Genomic DNA, 15,097 nt, shown 5'->3' with positions numbered 1-15,097 from the left:
TGAATCAGGCCCAGTGGGGGCTCTGATACCAACTTGAAAGGAATGAAAATTGTTCTTACCAGAGATCGGTCGTAGGGACGATCTGCTGGCAAGATCGGTGAGCCTCCTTCACTGGGTACGCTTGTCGTTCCAAGGCGGGGGTGGTACCTGTAAAAGAGACTCCGATGCTAAAGTTAGTGTTTGTGGATGCATGGATCTCGTATAAGTAATGCACGTACCATTGTGTGAATTAGGGTTTATCTGGGCTTTGGGCCCGAGATCAGTTGTGACCTAGTTGAATAGTGGGCCGATGTCTCCTAGCGCGTGTCCGAGGTCACTCCGCGCTGTGATGCCGAGTCCGAGCTCGGGCTCGACATAACAGTACGGATAGTACACTAGCCCCCCGAGCTCCGAAGACCGAGGGTCGAGGAGTTAAGACCGAGCTCGACAAGGAACCGTGACCCTTCGTGTACGCCTGTTTGTCACGATGCCATGTGTCATAATCGTCACCTCGTTCCCATAACGTGTGGGCGGCGTGTTAATGGGAAGTGACGGTTATGCAATGATGGTTGTGCCCATCATAATGGGGCTCATTAAATGCGTCGTCAATTGTGTTCCCTAGCTGACACGTGTCGTGGCCGTTTGAATTTTGGAAACCCTCTTTTCTCTCTCTCGCGCCCTTTCCCCTTTCACTTTACTCTTTTTCGTTCTCTTTCTTCTTTGGCATCTTGTGCACGCCAATTTCCGCATTTCTCCTTCCACCATCTCCGTCTGCCTTTATCGTTGCCGTTTCTGGCAACTCCATCTTTGTTAAGGTCGATACCAAAGGGGGTACCAGGTACTTCATTTTCTCTGTCCTCGCTTTCCGATCTTCCTCCCTACCAGTCTTCTTTGTCTTTCTCCATTTCTCCAATCTTTCTTGTTCTTGATGGCTGGTGGTAGTGGTGTTGCCCCGTCTGCACCGGCCAAGGGTAAAGGCAAGGGGCGTGACAAGGTGGTGGTCGTCGAGACGGCCGCTGCCGAAAGGAAAAAGGGTGGGAACCAACCTAGGGAACCCTTCCCCATCATCTCTGGCTACGAGTGGGTCAGGGGTGACGTCGGAGAGTTCCAGAGCGTCTTTAAGTCTTTCTTGGAGATTAATGCGATGTGGAGATCACATAGGATCTGCCAATCGTCCATTTCCAAGCTCATCCGGCTGGAGCCTTGTCAGCCTGGTGAGCGTGTATATATGGGGGGTACCTCTAACCCTCCCTTCTTCTATATGTACCAATGTTTCTTCAGGGATTTAGGCGTGTGCCTTCCCTTTACTCAATTTGAGTGCGATTTTTTGAACTTTGTCAACTCGGCTCCTTGCTAGTTGCACCCTAATAGTTGGGGTTTTTTTAGGGCTTTCCAGGTCCTGTGCTCGACTCTGGGTATAGGGTTATCTCTTCCTATTTTTATTCATTTTTACCAACTGAAGTTGGGCGTGCCCCCCTATGGTTGGGTGTCTTTGAGTGGGAGTAAGGCTGCGGGCCTATTTTCCCTTTACTCCTAGTCGTACAAGAGTTTCAAGCAGGAGTTTTTCCGAGTTCTTCCCGTGGAGGTCGACCCGTTGGAAGATGAGGTGTTCCACTTTGGCGGGTTGCCGAGGTTCCCTCTCTACTGGCAGTAGGCTCCGGTCAGGTTTAACGGGTCGGCCAACCTTGAATTGACGACCTCGGATGCTGCTGCCATTAAGGACCTAGAAGCGCTTCCTCGTCCCTTGGATTGCAAGCTCGTTTTGTCGCTTGCTAACTCGGCGTACAAGGAGAGGGGTCTAGATAGTGAGTATCTCGTCTTTTTTAGTTGTCAGGGTTTGTAAAATTTTCTTTTATTGATGTATTTGGCTTTTGTACTTGCAGACATAATGGGAAAGAGCAAGTGGCGTGAGCTGAAGTAGGGATGGCAACGGGGCGGGGCGGGTACGGGTTTCATGATACCCGTCCCCGCGACTCAAACCCATACCCTTCCCCGTCCCCGTCCCCATACCCGTCGTCGGGTATGTAAATTTTGTCCCATCCCCGTCCCCGTCGGGTATTGGGTATACCCGTACCCGTAAAAAAAATAATTAAAAAAAATGTTTTTAACTTATCTTTATGTCATATTACAATGATAATTAGGTTGTTTGTCTATCTCATATTTTAATCAAGAGACTTCTTAATAATTAAACAACTATAAATATTTCACATCATAATAAATAACCACACATAATTAATATGCCATTACATATACATGTTAGGAGGGTTTATACTTCCACAATATCAAGATCAACAATGTAAAGGTATAAGAAGGAAATACATCCTAGTATATGTCGGTCAAAATCACTACTCTTCCAGAGATATTTGGTATCTATAATATAACTCCAGTAATCAGATATGAAATAAAGCTATCAAATATTATGAATTTAAACGGGGAAACAAGAATCAACAGTCATATTGCAATAAAACATGAGCAACTGAACATCCATCTTCCATTATTAACCCACTTGATGTCCACCAATAGAACAAAATGCTTATAGTAAGGAAGGGTGATTAGTGAATCATGGAAACAATCAGTTAACAAGACCATAACTTGTGAAAAAAATTATTTATAAGAGCATATACGGACAAAGGGAAAAGAAATCATATTGAACTTCTGGTCAATCAATGATTGCCAAAGAAGAAAACAAACCTCTGCTGCCTTTCCTTGAAAAATTTTGCTAGGAAGAACACCAGTGCGAGTGTACAAACTAATATATTGATTTATCTGCAACCCAAAATAACACATGTAGACATGTCATCCCCAGTTAGACATTTCATATAAATCTTAATGTTCAGAATGAATTGAAAGGGCATATTGCTTCTAGTAGATGTACAGCACGCCAGACCTTTAAAGCCATAAAACTTGCAACAATAAGCATATTTATATATGTTTTATACAGATATATGAATTAATTTAAATAAATTGATAATGTGAATGTTTTCTATAGTTATCCAATATCATAAATTGTCATGTATATAAGATTTTTGACTTTCTAACAATTACTTTAAGGTCAAAATCTAGGATGATATTTAATTGGATGACAACATCAGAATATTTTCTCAAACAATGCATGACATTGAAACTCTTTGTAAACAGAAAAAAAAAAACTCATGGTATTGTTGCATATGTAACTCTATCACCACAAATAAAAGGACCCTTTGAATATGTATCTAGAAGAATAAATAATCAAATCACACCCCAACCTTTCTGTGGTTATTTGGATGGATTCTATTTGCTGCAACCGGATCAATATCTTTAAGCAGGTCATAACTATTGTCTAGGGAACCGCTCTACATAATTAAAAAACATGCTTGTGCCGAATCCCAATCCGACACTGCCTATTCCTTTATATTCTTTAAGTTTCTAGCAAGAGACAGCAAGATGCAAATCCTCCAAAAGAGAAGCACAATCTTGGCCTCAATCTAGCTTTTAATTAATTACAAAGAAAGGACAAATCACAAATTACACCCTCAACGGATACCAGCCCCGCTGCGAGGGAAGGAAGAAAGAAGATTGAGCGAGAGAGAGACGTACCAGTCGTAGTGAGGGAGCCGCTCGGAGGGAGAAAGTAGAGGCTGGAGTGGCTGGTGCGGTGGCTCCGTGGCTGGTGCGGTGGCTCGGAGGGAGAAAGTAGAGTGCTTGGTTGGAGGCTGGAGTGTGAATGAGATTTGAAAATTGAAACCCTAAGTGTTTGCTTGCTCAGCGTGGCCTTTAGATTTTAGAACAATATTTGAAATGTTATTTTTTTTTAAATAATTAAACCGGGGACGGGTATTTAACCGGGGACGGGGACGGGGCGGGTAAGTATATACCCGTCCCCGATTTCTTTTATCGGGTTTTACCCGTACCCGGTCAAAGCGGGTATTCCCCGTCAAAGTCAGGATGGGTTCGGGTATTACCCACGGGTACGGTTTTATTTGCCATTCCTAAGCTGAAGTCTCGGTACAACGTTGCCGAGATCGAGGTTCCTGAGCCTCAAGAGGATGAGATCCCCCTTGGAGACTCGTAGGAAAAGAAAGAGGGGGGAGAAGGAGGTCGAGGGGACCTCCACCCCTAGTGATGCTGAAGAGGTGACGTCGAAGGCTGCTGACGCCAACGTAGTCGACCTCACCGAGAGTCCTCAGCCTGAGGGAGCTTCCTAAGTGGCCGCTGAGGAGGTTGCCCATGCCACCAAGGTTTGTGCCTTTCTTTGTGATTTCACTTTTATACTGCCTTTTTCTTATTTTCTGACTTAGGAGAAAATTTTTGTCTTTTGTAGGCGGGGCCTGAGCCAAATGCTACTGAGGTCCAGGCGGCCCCAAGCTCGGAGGCGCCAGGGCTAAACGCTACCGTTGCTGTGCAGACGGGGCCTGAGCCAAATGTTGCCGAGGTCCGGGTGGCCCTGAGCTCGGAGGCGCAGGGCTGAAAACCACCGCTGCTGCACAGGCAGCCTTTGCCCCGACTCCCACCACGGTCCACAGAGAGGGGCTGAGCTCCGAGGTCCCAACGCCTACCCCTGCAGCCTCGGTGCCGCCGTCTCGTCCGTCGAAGGGGGTCCCCAAGGGTAAGTACCTTGCTCAACGCTTCGAGAAGGATCTCCCCTTGACGCGGTTGGATCATGTGAGTGCCTCGTCGAATATAGACTCTTTGTGGAGTTCGGGGGTGACCGTTGAGACCTTCTACCCAAAGGGTTCGACACGCTCAGCCGATCAGGCAATGATCGAGAAGGTCGGGCCAGTGGAGGGCCTTGACTCGGCGAAGGTTTTCTTGCAGAGGACGATGGCTATTGTGGACCACTGGAAGCATAGGTGGTCCAAGCAGCAAGGGGACCTTGAGAAGATGAAGGGTCGAGTCCAGCCTCTAGAGGAGGAGAATCGGGCGTTGGGGGCCGCCTTGGGCGAGGCTAAGAGGTAGAACGAGGCTGAGCTTCAAGCCACTAGGAGAGATCTGGCGAGGGTCTAGAAATCTTTAGAGATCGCCTTGAAGGCTAATGAAGTCTACGCCACTCAGGTTGGCGAGCCTTAGGAGCTCTCCACCTCCTCTCGGAATCGAGTGCACTCTCTTGAAGACGAGGTCTCGTCGTTGAGGGTCGAGCTGGGGGAAGCTACTGAGAGGCATCTCTGTGACGAGGTGCTTCTCAGTGGCAAGGAGGAGGAGGCCACCGCTCTGAGGGTGGACCTTGACAAAATGGTCGCGGCAAAGGCGAAGCTGGAGAGGCGGCTTGTCGAGACAGAGCGACATATCTTGGTGGAGCACAAGAAAGGCTTCATCAAGGCAGCTCGTTGGGCGAGGATACTTGCTCCTGGGGTCGACCTCTCGGCTATGCATGTGGAGAAGGAGGTGCGCTTTGGGTGGCTGGTAAAGGAAGACGACCTCCCGGACAGCTCGAGTGATAATGCCTCTATCTAAGTCGTTGGGCTTTGTAATAGCTTAGTTTATTCTGCTTGTTTCTTTTTTCCTTTTGGATTCATGTTTTGAACTCATGGGTTAGTTGTGTATATAATATTTTGCGGAGTTTGTATCTTGCGCTTTTGATGGTTCGTCTTTGACCTTTGTTTTTGCACTTATGTTTTTGTGCTTTTTGGGGCTCAAACTTGGCTTAACGCGAAATAATTCGTACTATGGTTCGAACTCGACCTAGGCTTGAGATAGGATAAATCGCATCAAGGTTTGAACTTGACCTTGGCTTAAGATAAGGTAATTCGTACCAAGGTTCGAATTTGACCTTGGATTAAGAGAAGGTAATTCGTATCGAGGTTCGAATTCGACCTTGAATTAAGATAAGGTAATTCATACCAAGGTTTGAATTCGACCTTGGATTAAGATAAGGTAATTCGTACCAAGGTTTGAATTCGACCTTGGATTAAGATAAGGTAATTCATACCAAGGTTCGGATTCGACCTTGGATTAAATTTTGGCCTCAAGGTTCGAACTCGACCTCAGCATAAGGTAATTTGTACCGAGGTTTGAATTCGACCTCAGCCTAAGGTAATTTGTACCGAGGTTCGAATTCGACCTCGGCCTAAGATAGAATAATTCGTACCAAGGTTTGAATTCGTCCTCGGCTTAAGATAAGATAAATCGTACCAGGGTTCGAACTCGACCTCGGATCAATATAAAGCATTTTATGGTAAAACGATGTAAAATTCAGAACTATGAACAGAAACAGAATGAGTCATTTTATTAATGTTGTGGGTGTGCCTCGTTAAAAACCCTCTCAGCGAAAACCCATTTTTCTATTTTTTGGGACAAAAGACTGAGGCGGGAAAAGAGTGCACAGCTCACTCGTACAATTTCAACTGAAGTAGAACTTAAGATGCGTGGCATTCCAAGTTCTTGGGATGGCTTTGCCGCTGAGCTCTTCTAGATGGTACGCCCCATTTTCTAAGTTTTCTGTGACCCGGAATGGGCCATCTCAGTTAGGTGCGAGCTTCCCTTCTAACGAATCTCTGCGGGCGTCTCCTAGTAATTGCCAGACCAAGTTGCCAGTCCTGAAGGAGTGAGGTCGGACTCGTGTGTTGTACCTCCTGGAGGCACGAAGCTTGCAAGCCTCTTCATGAATCCGAGCTTCTTCCCTGAGCTCGTCAATGAGGTCGAGGTTAACTGTTGTCTCCTGGGCGTTTTGGTCACTATCGAAGACATGACGTCGATGAGACGTCTCGCCGACTTCCACCGGGATCATGGCATCAGCTCCATAGGTTAGCCTGTACGGCGTTTCCTGTGTTGTCGACTGGGGGGAACAATGGTACGCCCAGAGGATGCTGGGAAGCTCGTTGGCCCATTGTCCTTTGACGCTTCCTAGCCGTTTCTTGAGCTCTCGGAGTATCAACTTGTTTGCAGCTTCAGCTTGGCCGTTGGTCTGTGGATGTTCCACCGAGGTCGGGAGGTGTTTGATTCTGAGTTCCTAGAGGAAATTCTCAAAACTTTGCGATGAATTGCCTGCCGTTATCGGGGAATGAGGGATGCCAAACCTGCATATGATGCTCTTCCAGGTGAACTTCTGTACGTTCTCGGTGGTAATCTTGGCAAGTGGGCATGCCTCGATCCATTTGGTGAAGTAGTCGATTTCCACTAAGAGGAATTTGAGTTGACCCTTCGCGAGGGGAAATGGTTCGAGGATGTCCATTCCCCACTGGGCGAAAGGCCACGACGACATCATTTGGTGGAGAGCTTCGGGCGGTTGCCGATGTGTATTGCTGAACTGCTGGCATTCCTTGCATCTTTGTACGTAAGCTTGACAGTCCAACTTCAATGTGGGCCAGTAATATCCAGCTCGGAGTACTCTGGTCGCCATAGAGCGTGCACCGGAGTGCATACCACATATCCCTCGATGGATTTTCTCGATGACATAAGCAGTCTGAGGCTCTGTCAAGCATTTGAGCAATGAGGTGGAGATGTCGCGTTTGAACAGTTCATCTCTGACAATGACGAACTTAGCTGACCTTACCCTCATCTTCTGAGCTTCATCTTTATCCTCGGGCAGAGTTCCCTCCTTTAAGTAGTTCCAAATACCTGTCATCCATCCGTGGTCTTCGCTATTACTGGTGTTGACGACCTTGTCGTCTAAGCTAGGTGAATGTAGGGTCTCCTGGATAATGGTTCGATGTTGCCTAGGGCGTTTGGTACTGGTGAGCTTCGATAGGAGGTCGGCTTTGGCATTTTGCTCTCGTGGTACATGATGTATGGTGAACTCGTCGAAGGACGAGATCTTCTGTGATGCCACATGGAAGTACCTTTACAGAAGGGTGTCCTTGGTCTGGTATGCCCCGCTGAGCTGCTCTATCATGAGCTTTGAGTCGCTGTTGCAACTCACTCTCCGCGCTCCGAGGTCATGAGCCAACCTTAGCCCTGCGAGAAGCGCTTCGTATTCCGCTTGGTTGTTTGTCACTTTGAAGCCAAACTTGAGAGATTGCTCCAAGGTGACCTGATTCGGCCCTTCCAAAATAATACCTGCACCACCACCCTTAGAGTTGGAGGATCCGTCAACATATAAAATCCATACCTGTTTGTCTCATATATCTTTCCATATTTATGTAGGTATCTATTAAACGAGTCGGCGTATTCCATTAAGCGGGTATCCACGTATTTTGTTAATATCCGTGAGTAGATATTTTATTTTAAAAATAAATTTTCAAAAATATTAAACTAATAATTTATATTTATTCTAATAATTTGTTTAAAAATAATTATTCAAAATTTAAAAATTAAATTATTCAAATATTATACATAATTTTATTAGTCAAGCCTTTTCAATTTAAAAACTAAAATAATATTGTTAAAATACTTTATTCACATAAATTTAAACAAATTTAATTTATAATTATGCAATTAAATATTAATGGATACGGATATTATAATACTTATACCTACCCATTTATATGCCTATATAAACAATACTTGTACTTATTACCTACACATATCTATTTATAATATTTATTTTTTATGTGTAACGTATTTTATTTACGGATATTAGTGAGTATAATTAATTTTTTTTTACATCCTTGCATTAAGACTCTTTTGATAGCGCTCAAGTACGCTCATATATCATGTAATTGGAAGAGAATTGAAAGAAATTAAGATAGATATAAAATGAATCATATAATAAAAAATAAAAAGTAATATTCGAAAAGTTGTTATGTAAAAATAAGAAATTAATTGTGTATACTTTAAAGTGGAAGTAAGAGAAAGATAAGAGAGAGGGAAAATGAAAAATGTGATTAAAAGGAAAAGAAATGTAAATATAAAATGAGGGGAAGAAAGAAAAAAAGTATATATCTACAAAAATTAACAAGTATAAATAATGCCTGTGATATAGTATAGCTGAATTAAGTGACACACAAGGTTTATAATTATGTCCACATCACACTCATAAATTAATACCAGCGTAACAGTTTTCAAACTTGTGTGTTATTGAGTCAAGTTGTTGCTGAATTTGGCATCCGAAATGCATTCTTGAGTCCACTCATGAACCTCTGCCCAAAAGTTGCACTCATCTTGGGAACATCAACAGAGAAAGAAGACCTCCTCATTCCCCCATCAAACGAAGCCGACCACCTTTCCCCCTTCTTCACTCCACCACCTTTCTCAACCGCCACAAAGTGGAAACTCTCCGAACGCAACGCCTCCTTCTCCTCACATTCTCGCAACACTCTCTTCATGCACCTAACCTCTTCTTCCACCCTTCCTATGCGACCATTCGTGCAATCCATCGTTGTCCTCAGCTTCGCCCTTTCGCTCAGAGCCGCGTCTCGGTGGAGAAATTCCCCTAGCGTCATCGAACGACGTCGTCGTTGCCGGCGTTCTCGTTGAGCACTCGCCAATGCCATGGAATGGCGAGTGTTGAGATGTTCCACCACCACCGCTCGCACCACCAATCTCAACGCCATTCTAGGGTTTTGAACGCACTCTATCAGCGTCTCACTCGAGAGCTTGGAACATTCTATCGAGTTGCATATTCCACTTCTCTCTTCCTCCTTCACTTTCTCAATCTTCTTTTCCTTCATAAACATACACAATCACATCATTCACACCAACTATATATATTTAACCAAAAAATAATTAATTTTTTATTCAATAAGATGGTGACACGTGTCATGTTATGTACCTTGAGATACATATCAACTATCTTATAGAGCACGTCGTGGTCCTCCCACCTTCTACCCATCGATTCAGCCACGGTTTGAAAATCTCGTGGCTGCATTTCCATCACGTCGTTTAAACTTCTAACGCCGTCAACGTAGACTAACGCTTCGATGCATCTGCTAACGAGAGACGCCGTCGTTTCGGCCTCGGGAAGCAGAGCCAGGCACGAACGGAGAACCGTCGACGCGCACTCTTTGTTCGTGCCAACGACTTCGCGGAAGCGCGTTTCCGCCACGTGGCTTAGGCCGTCTTCCGCCGTCATTCCCAGCAACTCCGCCGCGGTTCTTATGGCGGCGACGTTTCCCGGCGTCATTTGGACTTTACCGTTGTAACAGAATTCCGCTACGGCGGCGAAGGCCTCCGGCGTTATGTTTAACGGTGGAGAGAGAGTGAGGTGTGAGGTTTCCGTTAGGTGGCGTTTTAGATATGAGCTTTGTGATGCCACACGGTCCTGATGAGAATAAAGTGAAAATTCGATAATTTCATAAACAGCGAAAAAAAGTGCAGCACTTATTTCTATGTAATTGTTCAATAATTGAATTAAAGGAATGTCCCTACGTGTTAGGTTTTCAAAGAAGCGCTTTCTAAAGCAATCACTGATCTTAAAGGACCATGAAAGACAAAACAGAGCGTCACTGAAGCTTCCCACAACATACATGAAATGTGATTTTTTTAGTATTATTCTTTATTTTTTATTATATAACATTTTACATAAAAAAAAATACTGATACAATATCTCTCGTGCTATTTGGTAAAATCATGCATCTTTTGTTTCTATATATTCTACTACTATTATTCTTTTTACAATGTTCATGGGGATGAGATCAACACCAATACTTAGCAGCATTTTCAATTGAAGCTTGGTTGAGAATTATATAAATATGTTGCGAACACTAGCTGATTGGTATTCTCATTTTAGGTATAGGAGGGTGACAATTTATGTTATACTTTATACTTAAGTGTTTTTAATGAGATAAGAACTGTTCAACCGTAAGTTGTTGATACATTCATGTGTTGAATTGACTATTAATGTATGCATGTTAACAACGTATTTACTCTGTTCCTAGGTTATTCTCCCTTTATATTTACGGGAAACTTACTTGCAATCCGGTGCTTAATCATGCAAAACCTCGAAACAAAACATATTTTCCTCTGCTGTCACTGCCTATAATCTTGGTTGAGTTTCAATTAACTTTTAACTTCTAACCACCAGTAATCCCATGTTGGAAAATTGCAAATTCAGCCAAACATTTTGCAAGATTAATTACTAAACTTTGTAATAAGATTATTGTTAATTTGTTATTATCTCACAATCACCCGTATGAAGTTGGTAAAGAAATTGTAATGATCCAAAACAAACACTAAAACAAAAAAGCAATGGAAGAAATTAGAGAAATACTAGAGTTGAACAAGGGCAGAGTAGAAGAACATATGAAAGAGAAGATGATAATAGTGAATGGACACACCTTGTGCAGGCGGAAACATATTCCTTGAACACGTATCAAGATATCTGTCTCACGACCAATTCTAAGAGACCTAATTGATTTTTTTTAATATATATAATTGAGTGAATACATAATATATAATTGGAAACAAAGCTGGAATGATGTTTAGAATACGAATGGCAGAAAAAATAAAAAACGGTATGTGAATAATGGAGAGAAGGAATTATTACCAAGCCTTGACTCTGGAATGGAGAGATGGTGGAGAAGAGGAAAATGATGGTGAAGGGGAAGAAGAGGTAGAGGAAAACTCGCATTCTTCTTCGTAGATGGTCTCAACTGCTCCTAATTGATTCCAAGCACTCATCTCTTTCTCTCCCTCTTCTCTTTCTTTGAATTGAATCGCACTGTGCACAGGACAGGACACAGTTTTTAAGAGTTTTTTCAATGCTTTTATTACTACTCCTGTTCGTCATAATTAGGATTTTTTTATATTAATGATAAACATGTTATTAGGAGATTAAGGAAAAGAGTTTCATTATAAATTATGATAAATATATCAATATCATTTTTATAAAACCCTTTTTTTTATTTTTAATAAACGTTATTACTTATAATTTTTGAATCAGTCTTTACTGCTTTTAATTATAATAAAAAATTATGGTGAATGTATTAATAATATTTTTAATAAAAAAAATTTTATATGTTGAAACTAAGAAATATAATACTACGACAATATTCACTTTTTTTCACCTAAAAAAATTACAATATTCACTTTTAATCATATTTTTAATTGATTTACTTTTCTAAAGTAAGAGAATATTCTTTAGGAGATAAAGTGCACTTATAATTATTGATTATAATATTAATGATTAAAATTTGTGATAAAGTTAAAAATTAAATTTGTGTAAAATCTAAAAATTAATTATAATATCAATAAATGATTTTTTAGTTAATGATTATTATTATTGCATTTTATTTTTTAAAGCACAGTATAAGTTTCTCACTTCAGATGAGCTGGATTCATTTTTAATATATTTTTAATTTTAATTAATTAATCAACATTCACTTTTACTAGCATCTAACTTCTTAGGTTTTGGGTGTAGTGATAAATTCCCGCTGGAAGGTCATAAATATTGTTTGGGGGTAGGAAGGCAATTTAATGGCACATGTGACCACTCATAAATGCTCACATTAATTTCTCCATTCTCTATTTTATGTTGTTTACGTGAAAATTGAAAAATACCATCCAACTTCCTAGGATACCCAAATTTTCTAGCGGTATGTCACTTGCAACTAAAGAATTTATTATGCTATTAATCACTCTTTTCTCTTTCACAGAATATAGTCTTGGAGGTCTAGTTACTCGAGTAGACTCCTGTTGGGTTTGAGGTGTTTTTATAAGTTCAATTAAAAACACACTACTTAGTTTAGTTGGTTCGACTTTTCCACTTTAAGGTAAATAACCTGAATCAATCAATGGTTTGTTTTTCATTCTGCAGTGAATTATGTCGAAAAATTATGATGACCTTAAAACTCTAATGAGATGTGGTAGAAAAAATATGGTTTCATTGTTCTTTTTTTTTTAATATTTTTTTTTATCCAAACATATATAATAATTTTTTATCAAATTGACGATGTGTATCGAGTCATATGATTTGGTAGGATTAAAGTAGCGTCCAAAAGATAATAAGTTTGAACTTTATTGTCATTTTCTAAAAATATTTCCATCCTATTAAAAAAAAGTCGTTGACAAAATTAGCTTGACACCCTATTTAATGTATCGAGCAATCACATTGCTTGCAAAACATGTTATGCTACGTTGACATATATTTTATATCAGTATAATTAACATATATTTAAAGATTTTTTTTTAGATTATAGCAAACAACAAAGTATTATATATATATATATATATATATCAATAAATCCGTAAAAGTTGTGTCATAAAGTTACGCTACAAACTTATAAAAAGCTACAAGTTTTTGTACACCACAAAAAACAAATGACACACTCGTAGCTTAGTGTATAGAAACATACTCTGCATATATACAGGAAGATATATACCAGTTCATTCTATAATTACTATAGGCAACATACATTATGTGCATCAGCCTATATATATGTACCAACTGCTTAAGCTAAAAAACCCACATACCCTCTCATCTACCTCACGTGTGCTTCATAAAAACAATAAAGCAACTGATCTGTAGTACCTTTTTGTTATGTAGTAGACACAACTGTCATTCATCTTTGGTGCAACTATCCATTTAATTCATGCCTTGGTGTATTTTTCTTCCCTTTTCTTAATTAGCTTCCCTCCCATCCCACAATCAGATCTCTTAGGTTATGTTTGGATATGGATTTGAAATTTATAACCTCAGTTAGTTGATCTCGAATGTAGTGTTTATATGTTTAACAAAAAAAAAAATCTTTTTCGTTTAGTGTAAATTACAAGCAAATCTCAGGTAAAACAAAAACTAAAAAAGTGTTGTTGTTATTTGAAAGTTGATTTAGAAAGTTAAATTTAATTCAACTTAACTTTTTAACTATAATCTAAACACACATTTAGTCTTCTCACCAAGCATAAACCTAGACAAGCCATTGAGCAAAAGAATAGTCGAATCCAATGTCGTAGTTTTTTAGCCGGCTCCAAGACATGCATAAAATTTGTTGCAACAGAGCCTCCTTGTTGAGTTGTTTAAAGATATGTGCATATAGGCAATTCTAACAACACCATAATACTCCAAGACATCCCAATACTTATTGTTAAATAGGCAATAGTTTGGTTTGGTGGAAGGGTATGGCATCGGTTGACGGTTGATTTTGTTTTCAATGCATTAAAAGGTCTAATTGTATGGGGACTTTGTTTAGGGAAATAAGATATGATATTTATCAAAACAAATTCCTACTTATGATTTTTTTTATTATTTAATTTTACTCTTCTTATGATTTGTTGGTCTCTAAGGCTATTTACGAGTTGAGTATTCCTTGTACCTTATATCCTTTTTTACTACTGAAGTTTTATTTTTTGATAAAAAAAATTATTTTTAATTCTCCTCATGAAACCATTATGATTTGGTGTCTAATGTGCAATAACACACTTCAATAACACTATTTGGACACCCACCTAGTTGTGATTAATAAGTTTGCTGAATGTTACTTACCCTTGCACATGTCAACAATATATAAGAAACTGACTCCATATGTTTAGAACACCAAAGACACATGTTGTCATTGTTTGGCAATTGCACTCTCATGTTATCGAGATTTTGTTTAGTTAGTAATTTGACCAAAAACGCCTTCTAAAGAAAACATATATATGACCTTTTGTGGGACTCTAAGTTCTTATGTGATGATGAAAATTTCCTCTTCTTATGACCCAGATTTCATCCATGTAATTTCATATAATAAGATTATTGATGTATTATTTTATAAAGATATATTTGTCAATCGGAGCATGATCTAATTTTATTTATAAACTCTTTTTATATAGAGATAAATTGTGATATAAAAATCAAATATCAATATTATGCTATTTTAAAAATAAGGAAACAATATCATAAAATAATCAAAATAAATTAAATCTAAATATTTGAAATATAAATAAAATATTTTTATGACAATTAATTTATTCTCCTAAAGATATTTAGGCATATCTATAACATATTGAAATCATTTTTCTCACTAATATTGTGTGTCACTCCTTGTCCCTACAATAAAATTCCACCATGTTAATTAAAATAAACACGTAGAATTAAAAAATCTCTAATTTTTTTACTCCATGCACTACTTGCTTACATTTTTCTTCCCACTCTCGAAAACCACTACATAAAGGAGTGACAATGATTTGATTGAAACATTATGTGTTTAGCCATGACTTTGTGAAATAGCGACAGAAAATAACATTGAGATTCTCAAGCAAAGACATACTATAGAAGATGAATTAGAAAAAGAAGTTTCTCAATCATGCCAAATTTTTCAATTTGCATTTAAAGATGATTATGTCGTTA

The 15,097-nt window shown here is 39.8% G+C and overlaps 1 protein-coding gene and 1 long non-coding RNA gene across 2 annotated transcripts; both read right to left on the bottom strand.

Moving 5' to 3' along the window:
* Positions 1–2,403: 2,403 nt before the first annotated feature.
* LOC145957762 (uncharacterized) lies at positions 2,404–3,285 on the bottom strand. The gene is made up of 2 exons (XR_014433763.1): positions 3,225–3,285; positions 2,404–2,745 (listed from the first exon to the last, which is right to left on the bottom strand). It is a non-coding gene; the product is annotated as an uncharacterized LOC145957762 (long non-coding RNA).
* A 5,487-nt stretch (positions 3,286–8,772) lies between these two features.
* Positions 8,773–11,510, bottom strand: LOC109814906 (BTB/POZ domain-containing protein At3g49900). Its single transcript, XM_020379430.3, has 4 exons — positions 11,318–11,510; positions 11,109–11,178; positions 9,605–10,093; positions 8,773–9,497 (listed from the first exon to the last, which is right to left on the bottom strand). The coding sequence occupies exons 1-4, from the start codon at positions 11,449–11,451 to the stop codon at positions 8,916–8,918; spliced, it is 1,275 nt and encodes a 424-aa protein (XP_020235019.1). The 5' UTR covers positions 11,452–11,510; the 3' UTR covers positions 8,773–8,915.
* Positions 11,511–15,097: the final 3,587 nt, after the last annotated feature.

This window comes from Cajanus cajan, chromosome 5 (assembly GCF_000230855.2).
Source record: "Cajanus cajan strain Asha chromosome 5, NIPB_CcT2T_4, whole genome shotgun sequence".
NCBI classification, from domain to species: Eukaryota; Viridiplantae; Streptophyta; class Magnoliopsida; order Fabales; family Fabaceae; genus Cajanus; species Cajanus cajan.
Note: the sequence above shows the minus strand (reverse complement) of the source record. Positions and strands in the feature narration are given on the sequence as shown.